The 14,589-nt window shown below is 42.5% G+C and overlaps 1 protein-coding gene across 1 annotated transcript; it reads right to left on the bottom strand.

The window, feature by feature from the left end:
- Window positions 1–258: 258 nt before the first annotated feature.
- On the bottom strand, window positions 259–14,292 carry SLC26A3 (solute carrier family 26 member 3). Its single transcript, XM_053942895.1, has 20 exons — window positions 14,162–14,292; window positions 13,227–13,366; window positions 13,004–13,114; window positions 12,755–12,912; window positions 11,836–12,000; window positions 10,989–11,141; window positions 10,152–10,234; window positions 9,202–9,349; window positions 8,957–9,070; window positions 8,767–8,844; window positions 8,258–8,353; window positions 7,428–7,534; window positions 7,101–7,170; window positions 6,920–7,012; window positions 5,361–5,456; window positions 4,514–4,747; window positions 2,715–2,769; window positions 2,068–2,213; window positions 1,239–1,304; window positions 259–648 (listed from the first exon to the last, which is right to left on the bottom strand). The coding sequence occupies exons 1-20, from the start codon at window positions 14,290–14,292 to the stop codon at window positions 625–627; spliced, it is 2,268 nt and encodes a 755-aa protein (XP_053798870.1). The 3' UTR covers window positions 259–624.
- Window positions 14,293–14,589: the final 297 nt, after the last annotated feature.

The following is a 14,589-nucleotide window of genomic DNA, read 5'->3' as shown; positions in this document are numbered from 1 at the left end:
CAGTCACTGAAACCATGGTGATTCACTCTATATGTATATACAGTGGTTCACTATAAATGTATCCTCCCTTGTGCACTTTACACAAGCCAAATCCAAATCAACAAATCATGTTTTGATCCGAAAATCCTGTGTCTTTCCTGTACAATCTTCATAATTAGATACATTAGTCACTATGTACACTGTGCTTATGCTTGTGGTAGTAAGGTGAGAGCAAGTTTAACTCAGTATACTAAATATCTTACAAACCATCAAGAAAACTTTATTCAAGTTATATACATGCTGAAGATAAAATATCAGTCCTAACTATTATTCTGTGGTATCCAATACAAGATTTCAAATATTTATAGGTTCTCAAGTAACTGTACAGGTTGTTTACAAACTGTGGTATGAAATAAGAAAATCTGTGTGATTTTAGCCTCTATATATATACATAAATACATTTATATATACAGAGACACATAAAGACCAAGAAACCCATTCCAAAATTTGGAACATAACCATATGTAGTGTAGATAAATACCTTCTTAAGGTATTTATCCTTCTGTCTTTGTGCTCATCACAGCACCCGCATTCATCTTCTGTGATTTTGTGTTGCTGGAGGATATTATACTTAGGAAGTTAAGTCTAAAATTTTGTTTCTGTTGGAATCTGTAGAGAATAAAAAAAAAAAAAATCCACATTCTGTAAGGAATAGCCAGGGTAGGTGTCATCTGGTAAACGATGTGTACGTATTTGATCCCCTAAAGCATTTGGGTGGGAAAACCGGGGTCTGACATTTCCTCCTTACATGGTTGCTCTGTGCTGGATACTGCCCTTCTCTCTATGTCTGTGCTGAAAGGCTGCATTTCTCCCTTCCTTATCTCTGTCTCCAGACTCCCCTTCTGCCTGAAACATTTAGATAAACTGGACTAATGCTGACTTCTCTACCACAGGGCTCTTCTGCCAGTGCCTTTATAATGGAGGAGCTGTGGTGGACAGGCGAGGAGACCAGGTGAGGCAGCCTGGCCAGGCTCAAGAGCCAACCCCATCCCTCTTACTCCAGTAAGGCTTTTCTGTAAGTCAAATCCCACCAGTAAACTGTCTGGTGGCTTTCTGCCCTGGGCTGACAGAAGAGGTATGAAGCAGGTATGAAGATGCTTCAGGTATGAAGATGCTTTTGTTATCTGACCTAGCCATTCCATGAGCAGCTTTTTTGGGCTGCATTTTCTACAGCTGGAGGGCCATAGCCAGAGCCTTACTGTGCATTCTCGGCTGCGCAGTCCGTTCCTGGGGATGATGACACAGTCACTGCTTCTACCCTTCTCCTGCAACGAGCACAAGAAACTGTGGGTTAGGAAATTGGTTTGTTTTTTTTTAATGTTTATCATTTTTCACATTAAAGAAGGTCTTGATTTTTAAATTTCTGGAACATGTCTGGGATGCTGACATAGAAGAAAGGAAGCTCCCACTTGTCAGGTTTTATGACCTCCACTGCATCTCTGGGGGAGTGCAGAAGATCTGGACCAGTTCAGTTAAGTGGGATTAGACAGTTTCCAATGAGCAGCATTCCAATAAGCATACATTTGTTGTATGCAGGATCCTTTCTTGCTCTTGATTTAAGAACACTCCCAGAAAGGCATCACCAAATCTGGCAGTGCTAATTTATCCACACTACTTTAGCACTCCTTCTGAAGACAGACAGGGCTGGAAAGCTTATATGCAAGCAGCATAAAGTCTGCCTTTCAAGAGCCACTGCAGCAAATTGAGCAGTCTCTGCTGGGTGGGTGACCACAGAGGACTGCTGGTGGATGGGCACTGTGTTCTTCCCAAAGAGGTGACTTGAAGTCCACAGCCAGGCCAGCCACCAGTGGGAATTATTCTCTCCTTTCACAAATGGTTTTCCACACACCCGAACCAGGATTCATTCTTGTTCTTCAATTTGATTGGAGACCAGCTGAGTTTTAATGACTATCTTTTTGGAAATAGTGACAGTGTAGCACACACAGCTATAGCTGTGCAGGGTGCTGCTAGGAGCCTAGCAATACTTAAAGGCACTAAAGTAATGAAAGATGAAACCTGTAATGTTACCTCAGCAAGCTTTAATTTGGGAGAGTTGGCTATGTCCTTCTTCAGCAAAATATGTAAAACTGCATCATGAATGGTGAGGAAAAACATGGATGGCTTAATCTCTTCATCAAAAAATGCACTTCTCTCCAGTTTGTCCAGGAGGCCTTCTGTGAGGGAACAAAATCAAAGAACAAGTGACCTGCAGGCCTTAAAAAGGAAGAAATTGTGTATCCTGAGCATGCCCACTTGAGTGAACACGGGAGTTGCTGGTATAATGCACTGTTTTATTTTTTAGAGCGGATGGCTTTACGTATATCAAGAGGCTGGAACATAAGTGCCCATCAGTAGTTCCCTGCGCTGTGCCAGGCAGGAAGGCATTTGAACCCCTTTTCTTATTTAATGCCTAGCCCAGGGTGCATGATGGTGGGTCCTACAGCCTAGAGCTGTACAACACAGCAGTGGCCATAGGTAAAAGGAGCCATCACACATGGTCCCAGCCTTTTGGGGACAGCATGGGAGGGACAACACCTCCACTTAATGGGACCTGTTTGCTATCCAAGACTGGAAGGTAAAACTAGGTGATCCTCCACAGCCATACTCAGTGGTCAACAGGGAAGGCAGCGGTACAAGACGTCTGTGGCGATGCCAATGCAAAGGCAAGTACTCACCATATGCCCCAGCAATGTAAATGTCAATGTCGAGCCGGACAAATTCTTTCAAAGTCTGTTAACCAAGAAGGAGGCACCTTTTAGATTCTGCTGGGCTTGCTGATTGCCATTATAGTGATTAGCTACAGCAAATATACCAACCACTCTATGATATTTAAGATTTGTGATGGTAAGTGGATCTAAACTCAAACTCTGTTGCACATAGAGGCAGGACAATCTCTTCACATGGCTGCAGACAGGGATGGCCAAGCCTTTTGAAAAGAGGCAGTATTGAAAATGTTTGGCTCACAGAGAAGTGGGTGATCTTTCATAAATTGTATGGCTTTGTCTTTGTTGTATCTACAGGATACATTATGAAACTAAAAATATTACTTCACAGTCTTCTGGGGAAGATTTTTATAACTGGGAACTTGAGCAGAACTACAGTTCCCACTGTCACAGTGGGCCTTTAGTTCCTATGGAAATAGATTTACACACCCTCTGTGTCTCTAGACAGTTAACTGTAGCTGCTGCTGTTGAAAATGTTGTGTCTTTTGCTTTGCTCAAGGTCATCTGGGCAAGCAAAAGCAGGAGAAGAAATGGAACTCCAATGTTCCAATTCCAGCTGGGTGTTTAAAGCTATAGTTCATATCTACAGTTCTGCAAAGCTTCCCAAAATCTTACCAGGTGAAGAAAGGGTACCACATTTTAATTCCAAGGCAATTTATATTGATTAATTAAACTATTTCCCAAACATTTTCTATAGAAACATCTATCATCTATAGATGTTTCTATAGAAACATCTAACATCTATAGAAACTATTTCCCAAACATTTTCTATAGAAAATGTACATTCAAATTCACATAAACTCGAGGTTTGCCACTGGCCTTCCACTCCATGTGCTAATGCCTTTAAGAAGCAAACTACAAACACAGAAAAGAATCATAGAATGGTTTCGGTTGGAAGGGACTTAAAGATCATCTTGTTCCAAACCCCTGCCCTGGACAGGGACACTTTACACTGGAGCAGGTTGCTCAGACCATCATCCAACTTGCCATTGAACAGTTTCAGGGATCTAGCAACCACAGCTTCTCTGGGCAACCTTCTTCTAATCTGGACCTGCCCTCTCTCATTTTAAAGCCATTGCCTCTTGTCCTATCACTGTATACCCCTGTAAGAAGTCCCTCTCCATGCTTTTTTATAGGCTCCCTTTAAGTATGGAAAGGCCATACTTAATAGTATATCTTTCATAGCCTTCTCTTCTCTAGGCTGAACAACTCCAATTCTCTCAGCCTTTCCTCATAGGAGAGATGCTCCAGCCCTCTGGTCCTTTCCGTGGCTCTCGTCTGGACCTGTTCTAAGATGTCCATGTCTTTCCCATGTTGGGGACCCCGCAGGTGGTCACCTACCTCGGGTGAGGTCTCATGAGAGTGGAGTAGAATCTCTCATGAGAGTGGGGAAGAATCACCTGCTGGTCGCGCTTCTTTTTATGCAGCCCAGGTTATGATTGGCTTTCTGGCCTGTAAGCACTCATTGCCAGGTCATGTCCAACTTTTCATCCACCAGTATCCCCATCTCCTCCTCTGCAGGACTGTTCTCAATCCATTTATTCCCCAGTCTGTATCGATACTGGGGACTGTCCTGATCCATGTGCAGCACCTTGCACTTGGCCTTGTTGAACTTCATGAGGTTCAGGTGGGCCCACTCCTGTCCCGGTCCCTCTGGGCACCATCCCTTCGCTCATGTGTATCCCTCAAGTGTAACTGCATGCATAAGCTTTTTCTTTCTTATGATCACTGTTTGTCTTTTTTGTGATTACCTTTCGGAGGACTGTCATGGCAGAAAAATCAAGGAAGGACACTGATGAGAAATCCAGAATGATGCTGTGGAGGTTGACCTGGGGCACAGTGATGCCAGGGGGGAGGTCAGTGCCCCAGTTGATCCTAATGGGTAAGTCTGTCATGATGGTGGGCTGGTCCAGCTCCTCTATCTTGTTGTTGTCCAACTCTTCCTCTGACTCATATGTAGGATTAGCCATGCAAATCAAGCCCTTCTGTGTTGACACAGAAAAATGTCATAATTAGTTTTCTTCTTTAATACCCAGCCAGGGTAGTGGTACTTTTCACACAAGGGCAAGAGTAATGGCAACGCACAACTGATCTTCCCATGAGACAGAGCAGGACCCACCTGGAAAGTTCTGTCTCTCCCTTGTCTGGAGAAGTATGGATATTATTTAATCATCATCATAATCACTTAATGATGGCTTTTTATTGTTTCCTGAAGCCAGTTGCCAGACACATTTTAATTCAGTAATTTTGGAACAAGTCAACAAAAGGCATTCAGGATTTGAGCTGGGAGAAAACCAGCTTTATCCTACCATTAATGCAGAAAGATATTAATTCCTTAGTGGGATCTGATCCTGCTGTTTGTTGCCAAACAAAGCTCCAGTGGACATGCACAAGCTCTGCCCATGGTAAATCTGTAGGTCTCTTAACTATGAGAGCCATTTAAATTCTTGGTTTTTAAATCTGTTTATGTCATGAAGTGGCAACTTGGGGAATATTGTATCTAATTAAGAAGGGAGGCTATGAGATCCTTCTCTGCCATGCAAACAGGGAGCTTGGTTGCTTAACTCCCCCCTCACCCCAAGGGGTTGCCTTACATACCGGTGTCACTTGCAGCTCTCCTTTCTTCAGCATCTTCCTAATCTTCCTCAGAGCTTTATTGCGTTTCCTCAGGACTCTCAGTGGGTTGAAGCCAACCTGCAAAAACAGCACTTTGAATAATTAAACAAAGAAACACCTCTGTGACACCAGGGGAAGGACAAAGCATCTCATAAGGTTTTTCATTACAGTCATGATGACCATAGTTTGAACTTGATGTTGTCTACCGCTTTTCACAAATTCAAACAAGGGCTCTTTCTAGGTTGGAAGGATGTCTACAGGAATGGCTACAAATGAGGCAGGGCTAGCTGTACTGCTTTAAGACACCAGCATGGACAGCATTATAGCAGTGACAGTGCTTAGCACAGGCCAGTAACTGCAGCAGGCTGGCACATCTCCTACTCATCTGCATTTTGAGATGGTCACCCAGGTGGCCAAGAGCTGAGAGTTCATGACTTGTATCTGCTTTGTGCCTTCTGACTGCAGCATGGGTCATTCACCCACTCTTCTTCCTAAAGAAGAAAGCCAGATTTTATCATGTTGCCTGCATACGTCTCTTGAACCTCTGAGCTTGGTTGTAACAGAATTAGATGGCAGGTAAATTAGGTAAATTTTATTGCTATTAAATTAGGCTAAAATACTAAATTCCTGCAAGTCTTCTGCCTCATCCATCTAGTGTGTAGAGGCGGAAGGTGTTAGAAGTATCTGTATTTGTAGAGAAAGAGTGGTGTGAACATCTGCACTCACAGAAAAAAAAAGCTTTAGGCTCTTCTGAGGTGAAAGCCAAGCACATGGAGAACCAAATGTGTCAGATTCCCTCATTCCTCTGCCAGTTTCAGTCCCTCATGTGAAGAACGAAGTGCTCATTACGAGTGCTCAGGGGAGTCACTGCTTATCAACTCCCCACTAAGAGCAGCAGGAAGGGGAGGTTATGGTGCAAGTTGTGATTGGGCTGGAGATGGTGGGCCTCATTCACACAGTGGGGGCTCAGGGGCCCTGGATCTCTTTGCTGGTTATGGAAACACTGGCTGCATTCACCAGTTTGTTATGAAAGATGTTAAGACCTCTTTGAGAGAATGATTCCATTTGGCATTCTTCTGACCGTTGTGGTTATGTTCTTGGGGTAAGACGAGTAAACTAGAATTTATTGTGTGTAAATAATACAAGAGAAAATAAAACAAAATAAAACAAAATAAAATAAAATAAAATAAAATAAAATAAAATAAAATAAAATAAAATAAAATAAAATAAAATAAAATAAAATAAAATAAATTTCCCTCTATATTATCTATGTTTACGCTCCTTTCTTCTTGAAATATGTATTGGTATGGTATAAGTATACATATGGTATAAACATTGCTATGGTGTAAGTTCAGCATGAGTCAGGCTGTTCTCTTTCTCAGAGGTGTGTGCATACATGTTATATTACAGTAGTGGCAACAGTATAAAGAAAATTCAACCTTGAACTGTAGAATGACTGCATATATAGTAATTATTGGGAAACTGTATCTACCTTAACGTGTCACACAATTCATATGTTCAGAACAGCCCCGGACACTTACAGCAGTGATGAGTTTCTCTCTGAAGAATTCAATATTAGCGAAGAAGATCGGAGAGGAGCATCTGAAAATCTTCACTCCCTCTGGCTCATAGATCTGTAAAAAGAAGCAAAGGTGTCAGTGGCAATGTTTGCTATAGAAGCACAAGTGCAGCAGGTGGTAAAAGAAATGAGACATTTCTTACATCAGTGTAATCCTTCCTGTTTCTGTAGATGTTACTTCTCCCAACATTGGCCAAAACAGTGCAGCTTGGACTGTGAACAAACACACACACAGTTATTTGTGTCCCACATCGAAACTTGGGGGATGGGAAGGATCAAATTAAACTATCTCAGCTGAGGTGGCATACTGAGGCAAGCCCCCAACATCCAAAGGTTGCCTGTAAATTGTTTTTCCATGCACGGTTGCTGGACAGACCAAGGCACAGACAGGGCTGTTGCCCTTCTCTGTACAGGGGGAGAAACTTATAACAGGAGGCCCTGGGTTATCATTGCATTCAACAAGTACTCACATCTGGGAGCGGATCACCACAGTCAGCAGCTGGAATGCCACAGCTGTTGCTAGTCCAATGTCCAGGCCAAGAAAGATGGCAGCTAAGAAAGTCACCACCCATATAACCTGTAAGGAGACAGTGGATGGCAACATCACAAACATGTCAAGAGCCTGGGTCATAGGCTCAGGGTGGGAGCAGGAATAGATCTCAGATCTGGTCCAGGATGTCCATCTGCTTTTGGTGAAGCTTTTTTTTCTTGTTTTTTTTCTGATAAATTACTAGATAATACAGAAAAACTTTTAGCCACAAAACTCAAAGCATTTTCATGGGACAAGTAACTGTTTGATAGCTGGGAAAACTGAGGCCTGGAACCATTTGTGAGCCTAAATTTTCTGAGAGGTAATGAGTCCTGCCCTCTAGCCACAAGTTTTACCATTTGCAGTAAAGCCTTCAAGTCCCAGTTTCCATTTGTTTGTTGCTGTGTATCTTCCATATGACACATTGTGTGATTGTGAGAAATGTCCCTGAATGCTTAGTCAATGCAGTAGATATTGGGATATTTTCTGTCATTTAGGCATTTTCTGTAACTGTCTTCTCTATTTGACTTTATATTGCATTATTTTAATAGATTTTGATGAAATGGATGAAAATGAAGTTAAGAGTGAGAATCAACTCAAAATAAATGGGACAAAATGGAAAACATTAACAAGGGATATATCAGTTAAAAAGGCATGCAAATATTGTACTTTACTTAGTGAAATAAAACAGGAATAAAAAAAAATAACATTTGTATGATAGATTGCTTTTTCAGAGCATTTAACTTCTGATGCTTGTGAGACTCAACTTACACAGTCATACTTGTCCTTTCTCCAGAGGATGCCTATTTCCTTGAACTGCATGAGCATTCCTTTCAAATTGCCAAGAGCCAAAGATGCAAGGACTGACTGTTAAAAAGACCAAAACACATGTTCGTGCTTAAGTAAGCAAAGAAATGTAAAATATTAGGAATGAAAAGATCATACAAATAGGGCCAAAGTGCAGGTGAAAGGCCAGAGAGCTGCTCCTAGAGTACACTGCTGTTGGAACATCCTCAGCTATGGTGCAGTGCAGGTGTCTTATTTAGGCTGTAAATCTCACTTATTTTTGGCACCTGAAAGTTGTTTTTTGGTGTTTGGGTACTTGTGTTCCCTTTGAGGGACCAGATGTAGGGGTCCTCTCTGGCATAACATGGGAAGAAGAACGAAGCTTTTCAAACCTTTTTGGCTTCCACTGAAGTCTATGAACACTCTCAGTGTGCTCATAGAGCAGCCCTGTCTTTGGGAAGCAGGAGGAAGCATTAGATGAAACCAGTGAATACCTTCTGTAATGGTGCCAGGAGAAACCCAATGGCCAAGATCACAACCAAAACAATGACAGATGAGATAATGCCAGCAATCTGCATGAGAGAACAATTCCACAATGAATAAGTGCCCACATGCATGATGGTTAGCTAGGAAAAAAAGAGCTGTCTTTCATTAAATGCCATCTTGACTTGTTGTCTTCTGTACCTGTGTTTTGCCTCCTGTGCTCTCCTGCACACCTGATCTTGACAGAGCAGTGCTGGAGGCAAATCCCTTGAATGATCCACCAACTATATTACCCAGCCCAAAAGCAATTAGTTCCTGAAATACAAATAAAAGAGATTGTTCTTAAGAGCAGGTTTCTGACAGTTATTCACAAGGCAAAGCCTCCCTAAAATGACTTATTTCCCATTGATAAATGCAGTATATTGATCTCTGTGTTATTTGCCTACCTGGTTGCCATCTATTGGGTAGTCATGCTTGATGGAATACACTTTAGCCACAGAGAAGGCTACTGCAAACCCAACGATTGCAATGGAAATGCCATCACCAATACAGTTCTGGAGGATGCCTATGTCAGGTGCAACAGGCGCATGAAACCTGAAAGACAAAAAACTCAACTCATTAAGGAGATGCCTAAGGGTCTTTTGCAGATCCTAAGGAGAATTCCTCTCTGGATGTCTTTTTCCCCCTTCTTTTTTTTTTTTCCAGTGAACTGAAATCTGAAGAAAGGAGACTCATGAGCAGAAATAGCTGTTGCTCTGCAAGCTTCACCTACTAACACCCCTGGGGCTACAGAGGCCACCCCAGACTCACTCTGCTGTCCTAGTAAATGTCCTTCTCCCTATTTTTAACTTAACTTAATGTGCCACCTGATTCTTTATGCCAAAATTCTGGCATAGCTAGATGAAGGCTATATGTGGATAAATAATCTTTATTTCTGGATGGGCAAATGTTGAGGCCTCTGGAGGATGATGGTGCTGAAGAGATGCTGATGGCTGGTCTTGGGAACAGGCAGGAGAATTGTGCAGGGTCCTGGTGGCTTCCCAGGGCTGGTGGTGGCTGCTGAACTGTGCAAGTGCTGTGAGGGAAATGGAGGAGTTCAGGAGTGAATAGTTCAATAAAAAGGACAAACATCAACCTCCTGCTCACCAGCTGTCTCAGAAAGTGAAGGACACAATTATTTCATGTCTCAGTGTACTCCCTGATGAGTAGAAGATGTGCTCTAGTGTGTAACTTCTGTGTACTGAAAGTGTGTCATATCATTGAGATAAAAATGTTTATTTAACCTACTGAAAGAAGATGAAGCAGATAATTTTAATCAGAAACATAGCTGAACTCATTTATCACTGCTGAACTAAAGAGAACGTCTTGCTCCACTGGTGAATTGTAAGTCACTTACCCTTCTTCTAGTTTTCCGACGACAGCTACTTCAAATTTTTCTTCAAAGTTGACAAAATAGGAAATCAGTGCTGCTAAGATTGTCTGAAAGACAATAAACCACACCTCCATTAGGCACATTAAAGCAAAAGTGTGAAGAATATATTAAGCACCATTACCCTCCTTCTCTTGCACACTGTCCAGCCTCATCACTAGTGGCAGAATTATGCCCCAAATTTTCACATCCCTTTGCTGTGCAGATGTCATTCCTGGATGACCTTACAGGTATGGATTTACATTCATAAATCACACAGATTGTAACAGAATATCTTACTAACAACAGAGATCATCCCACCCAGTAAACCAGGTATGTTCTAACAAGGTGCTGTAATGACTCTGGGGGAAAACAAGTGCTGCTTGAGTCTGTATAATATCCTCCAGGATTTTAGGGGCTTGCTGCCTCTGTGAAGCTTCCTCCACCCCTCTGCTGCTCAGAATGGGCAAAACCTTCTGCTGCTGGAGAGCAAAATAATTTTGTGTGTGGCCATAGATAGCCAGGACTTCAGTGGCTGCTTGCAGGTGTGGTGCAGAGGGGCCTCAGCTGTGAGACTGCAGCTGGGTGGTGTCAGAGCCAATTCTGTCCAAGGAAAAAATTCATAGTTTATAACACCAAGCTATTCAGTTAAGAACAGCTATGTGGAAGTAAAACATCTCACAATAGCTCCTGAATGCTGTAAATGTTTCTTTATAGGTAAAATGATAACGCATCACTTAGTGGATAACAGAAGAAGAAATAGTTAAAACTCTGCTTCCCATGTCGTAACATGGAGCAATTGCAAAATCAAAGGAAGTGACTCACCATAAGGAGTTCGATCGGGATGGGAGCTGGTAACTTTTCCTTGTACCGATCATTCATTTCTTTTACCACAAACACAATAAGTAGGACAACCAGTGACGTAACAAGGTCAGCAATGTTTGTTTTTGTGATCTGGCTGAAAATGCTCTCCAGAGTCTGCAGAATCAGGAAGAAACGTGGTGCTTTAGAAACAGTTGTGCCCTGGCACGGTAGCACTATCCCTTCCGGAAGAACCTGTATCTGAGCGGCTCTAAGGATTGCGCTGTTTGGGATTTATTCCCTGTGGTATCGTGGGGACTGAAAGCCCCCCTGAATGTATGTGCATCTGCCAAATGACCCATCTGCAAAAGACCCTTTCCACTAACTTGTGACCCTCTCCTCCAGATTTGCCCCTGAGGGAGGATTGGAACAACAGGCAAGTCCAGGATAGGAAATGTGAGCAATGGCATTGCCGGGCAGGTGCCTTTCTCCACTCCTTCCTTCCTGTTCTTCTTGTCCCTCCTTTCTCATCCAACAGCCCTCACAGAGTCATATGCAAATTAAATATGTATTATACCTGTCCAGAAAAAATGAATAATTAAATCCTTAAGGCAGAGTTGAATGCTTAATTGAAATACGCCAACACAAAATAGTAAATATTATCTAATTATCCCAATGGCGTAACTTGGTGCTTGGTAATAAATTTAAAGATAGGTCAAATACTAATAACATATTCTCATTTTTCTTTCGTTTTTCCTCCTGCTTTGCATTTTTTTTTGCTGAATTGTTATTACTGCCTTGTAGTATGCAGTCAGAAATACATCACAGGTACATCGATAGCATTAGCAAATAATGAACACCTAGCACTTACGTAGATGATGCCAAATGGTTTATTAAATCCAGGGACAGGTAGCTGAAACATGAATTTCAGTTGAGATACCAAAACGTGGATAGCTGCAGCAGTTGTGAAACCACTGATTAATGATTGTGATAGATAAATAACGATGAATCCAAACTGGAAAATTCCCAGAAGCAACTGAAACACAAAATGAGCATAGGTCAGTGGGATTCATTTGTGTTTTTAAGCAATTTTTGAAAGAAAAACAGCCATATTTAATGAAAGCAAAGATTTTCACCTAATCCCATCCATCCAGAGATTAAGGAATGTACCGTCACCAGACTTGCAACAAAAGTTGACATTTAGCAACAGAGGGCATAATACTAGTAAGAGTAACTGCTACAGCAGTTAAAACCCATACTTTTTATTTTATAGCTAAAATATACATCCTTATTTCTAGGGTTTTCAGTTCCTATATTTTCACATGGTACAAATGTTTTATGAAGCAACATATATATTAGTATGTTAGGAAGAGAGGAACTATAGGAATTCTTTAAGGTAAGTAAGGATAAATGGGTTTTTTTAAGAAACAAATCCAAATATTTTACTATTGCAAGGCAGAGCTTTTACTCCCCTTGGTGCATCTGGATAATTCACATTACTTTCACAGCTATTTTTTTCCCTATCCAGCAGGTTGTTTTTTTGCTGTAGGTGTAGGTTGCAGCTGTGTGAACTGTGGGCTCAGGCCTGTGCAAAACCAAGGATTTCACAGCATATGTGAGTGCCTGGTCACTGGAGGGAAGAGATGTCTCCTAACCAGTGAACCAGGGTCGGTTACATAGAAAGTGGAAGAGGATTACTTTGGTGACTACAACAGCAGAAACCAGAGAGGAAGGTCAGGCCACCCTCCATCTATTCACATAGATGTGCCCACACACATACATTTACCAACCTGGAAGACGCCAGAAAGGAAGGTTACAGATGCAGCCACCATCACCCTCTCATCGTTTATTGCTGAGGTATTTGTGGAATTTCCATTTCCAGCACTGTCATTGGGGACCAGCCTGGTGACGACTCCTCCCACCATGAGGCTCAGGACAGGGAAGGGACCTGAGCAGCGCAAGGCACTTGTTAAAAGATCTGAAGAGGCAGCATGTAGCTCTTCATCAGTGAGGAGGGTAAGCGGCGTGCCTGAACTTACCCACTGAGATATGTCTCGATGTGCCAAAGATAAAATAGACCAGGACAGGGAAGAATGCTGCATAGAGTCCGTAACTGGGGGGGACATTCACCAGCAAAGCAAAGGCCAGACCTGTAGAGACAGAGGCCCGGGGAAGGTGACGTGTGTGTTGCAGGCTGAAGCCAGCAGTGCCTTGGCACCTGGCTTAGCAGGCTGTGTCAGGACACACATTTCCTAAAGGTACCTTGCAGCACAGCCACGAGCCCCGTGTTGATGCCAGAGATGATGTCATTCAGGACCCATTCCCTGAAGCGGTACGCTGGCAGCCAGGAAATGACTGGAAACAGACCCAAAGCAAATTTTTTGGCCCTTTGTGGGGAGCAGCTGCAAAGGCACAAGGGGACAAAATCTTGTCAGTGAACAGCTTAGCTGGATTGCAGCCTGTTTCAGAGAGGTGAGGAAAGGGGAAGAATTCAGGTTCTGGCTGCCAGAAGTCAAAATCTCATCCAGACACAGCCCTGATCCACCTGCACTGCAATCTGTGCTTCAAGGTATATCCAGTGGCCTTCAGAGGTCCTTTCCAAACCAAATTCTCATAGAACCCTAGAATGGCTTGGGTTGGAAAGGAACCTCTGTGGCCATCTAATCCAAACCCCCACCCCAGTAAGCAGGCATGCCATCCACTGGGTCAGGTTTCTCAGAGCCCTGCCCAATCTAACCTTGAACATTTACAGGGAGAGGGCATCCACCATGTGTCTGGGCAACCTGTGCCAGTACCTCACCACCCTCATCACAAAAAAATTATTCTTGATATAATATACCAAATATACCTTCTTTTAATTTAAAACCATTATCCCTTGTCCTGCTGGTAAAAAGCCTGAGTATGTTTTTCTCATAAGACCCCTTTAAGTACTGAAAGTGTGCGCTATGGTCTTCCTAGAGTCTGTGCTGCCAAGGGCCCAGAAAAAGAGAAGCTACTTTAGATACAGCTGTAGGAAGACTTCTAAAGGTAACAGCAGTCAAAATCCATTAGAAAAATCTGACACTGAATTTAGTTAATGAATTTTCACTTGCTATGTTGGAATGGGAGATGGACACTGTCAAGATGGAGTTCATGCTGTCCAAGAGCAGTCAGGACTGTTTCTTAGATCTAATTAAAAAAAAAAAAAAACTCCTTACCTAAAATAGAGTTTCAGGTGATCCCAAAAGGTTTTATGGTATCTGTGCAATTTCTCATGCTCTTCATTGAATGCATTCTCCGAATATACAGGTCTGGCTATAACATAATGGTTACCCACAGGTTCAACCATCTCTCCTGAAATGTCAGGCTAGGATGGTTACTTGTGTGTTCTCCTCTCTGCTCCAGGCACTTAAAAACCTGAAACAAAGAACAGGGTTAGCTCCTTATGTACTGTGGGGCGGGCAGGTATAGCATAGCTGAGTGAGCTCCAAACTGAGCGTTACCACCTTTGAAGATCAAAAGAGGGATGGTTGAGACACCCACTTCACTTTGCCAAGGTGATCTCCTGCCCTGCTCCTCCTCCCACTGCAGAGCAGTGTTTCACTGGAGCATGAAGTATTTCTTTCTAAAGATGCAGCCAAAAAGT

This window comes from Vidua chalybeata, chromosome 5, assembly GCF_026979565.1.
Source record: "Vidua chalybeata isolate OUT-0048 chromosome 5, bVidCha1 merged haplotype, whole genome shotgun sequence".
NCBI lineage: Eukaryota > Metazoa > Chordata > Aves > Passeriformes > Viduidae > Vidua > Vidua chalybeata.
The sequence above is the reverse complement of the archived record's forward strand: the minus strand, read 5'-3'. Positions and strand labels throughout refer to the sequence as shown.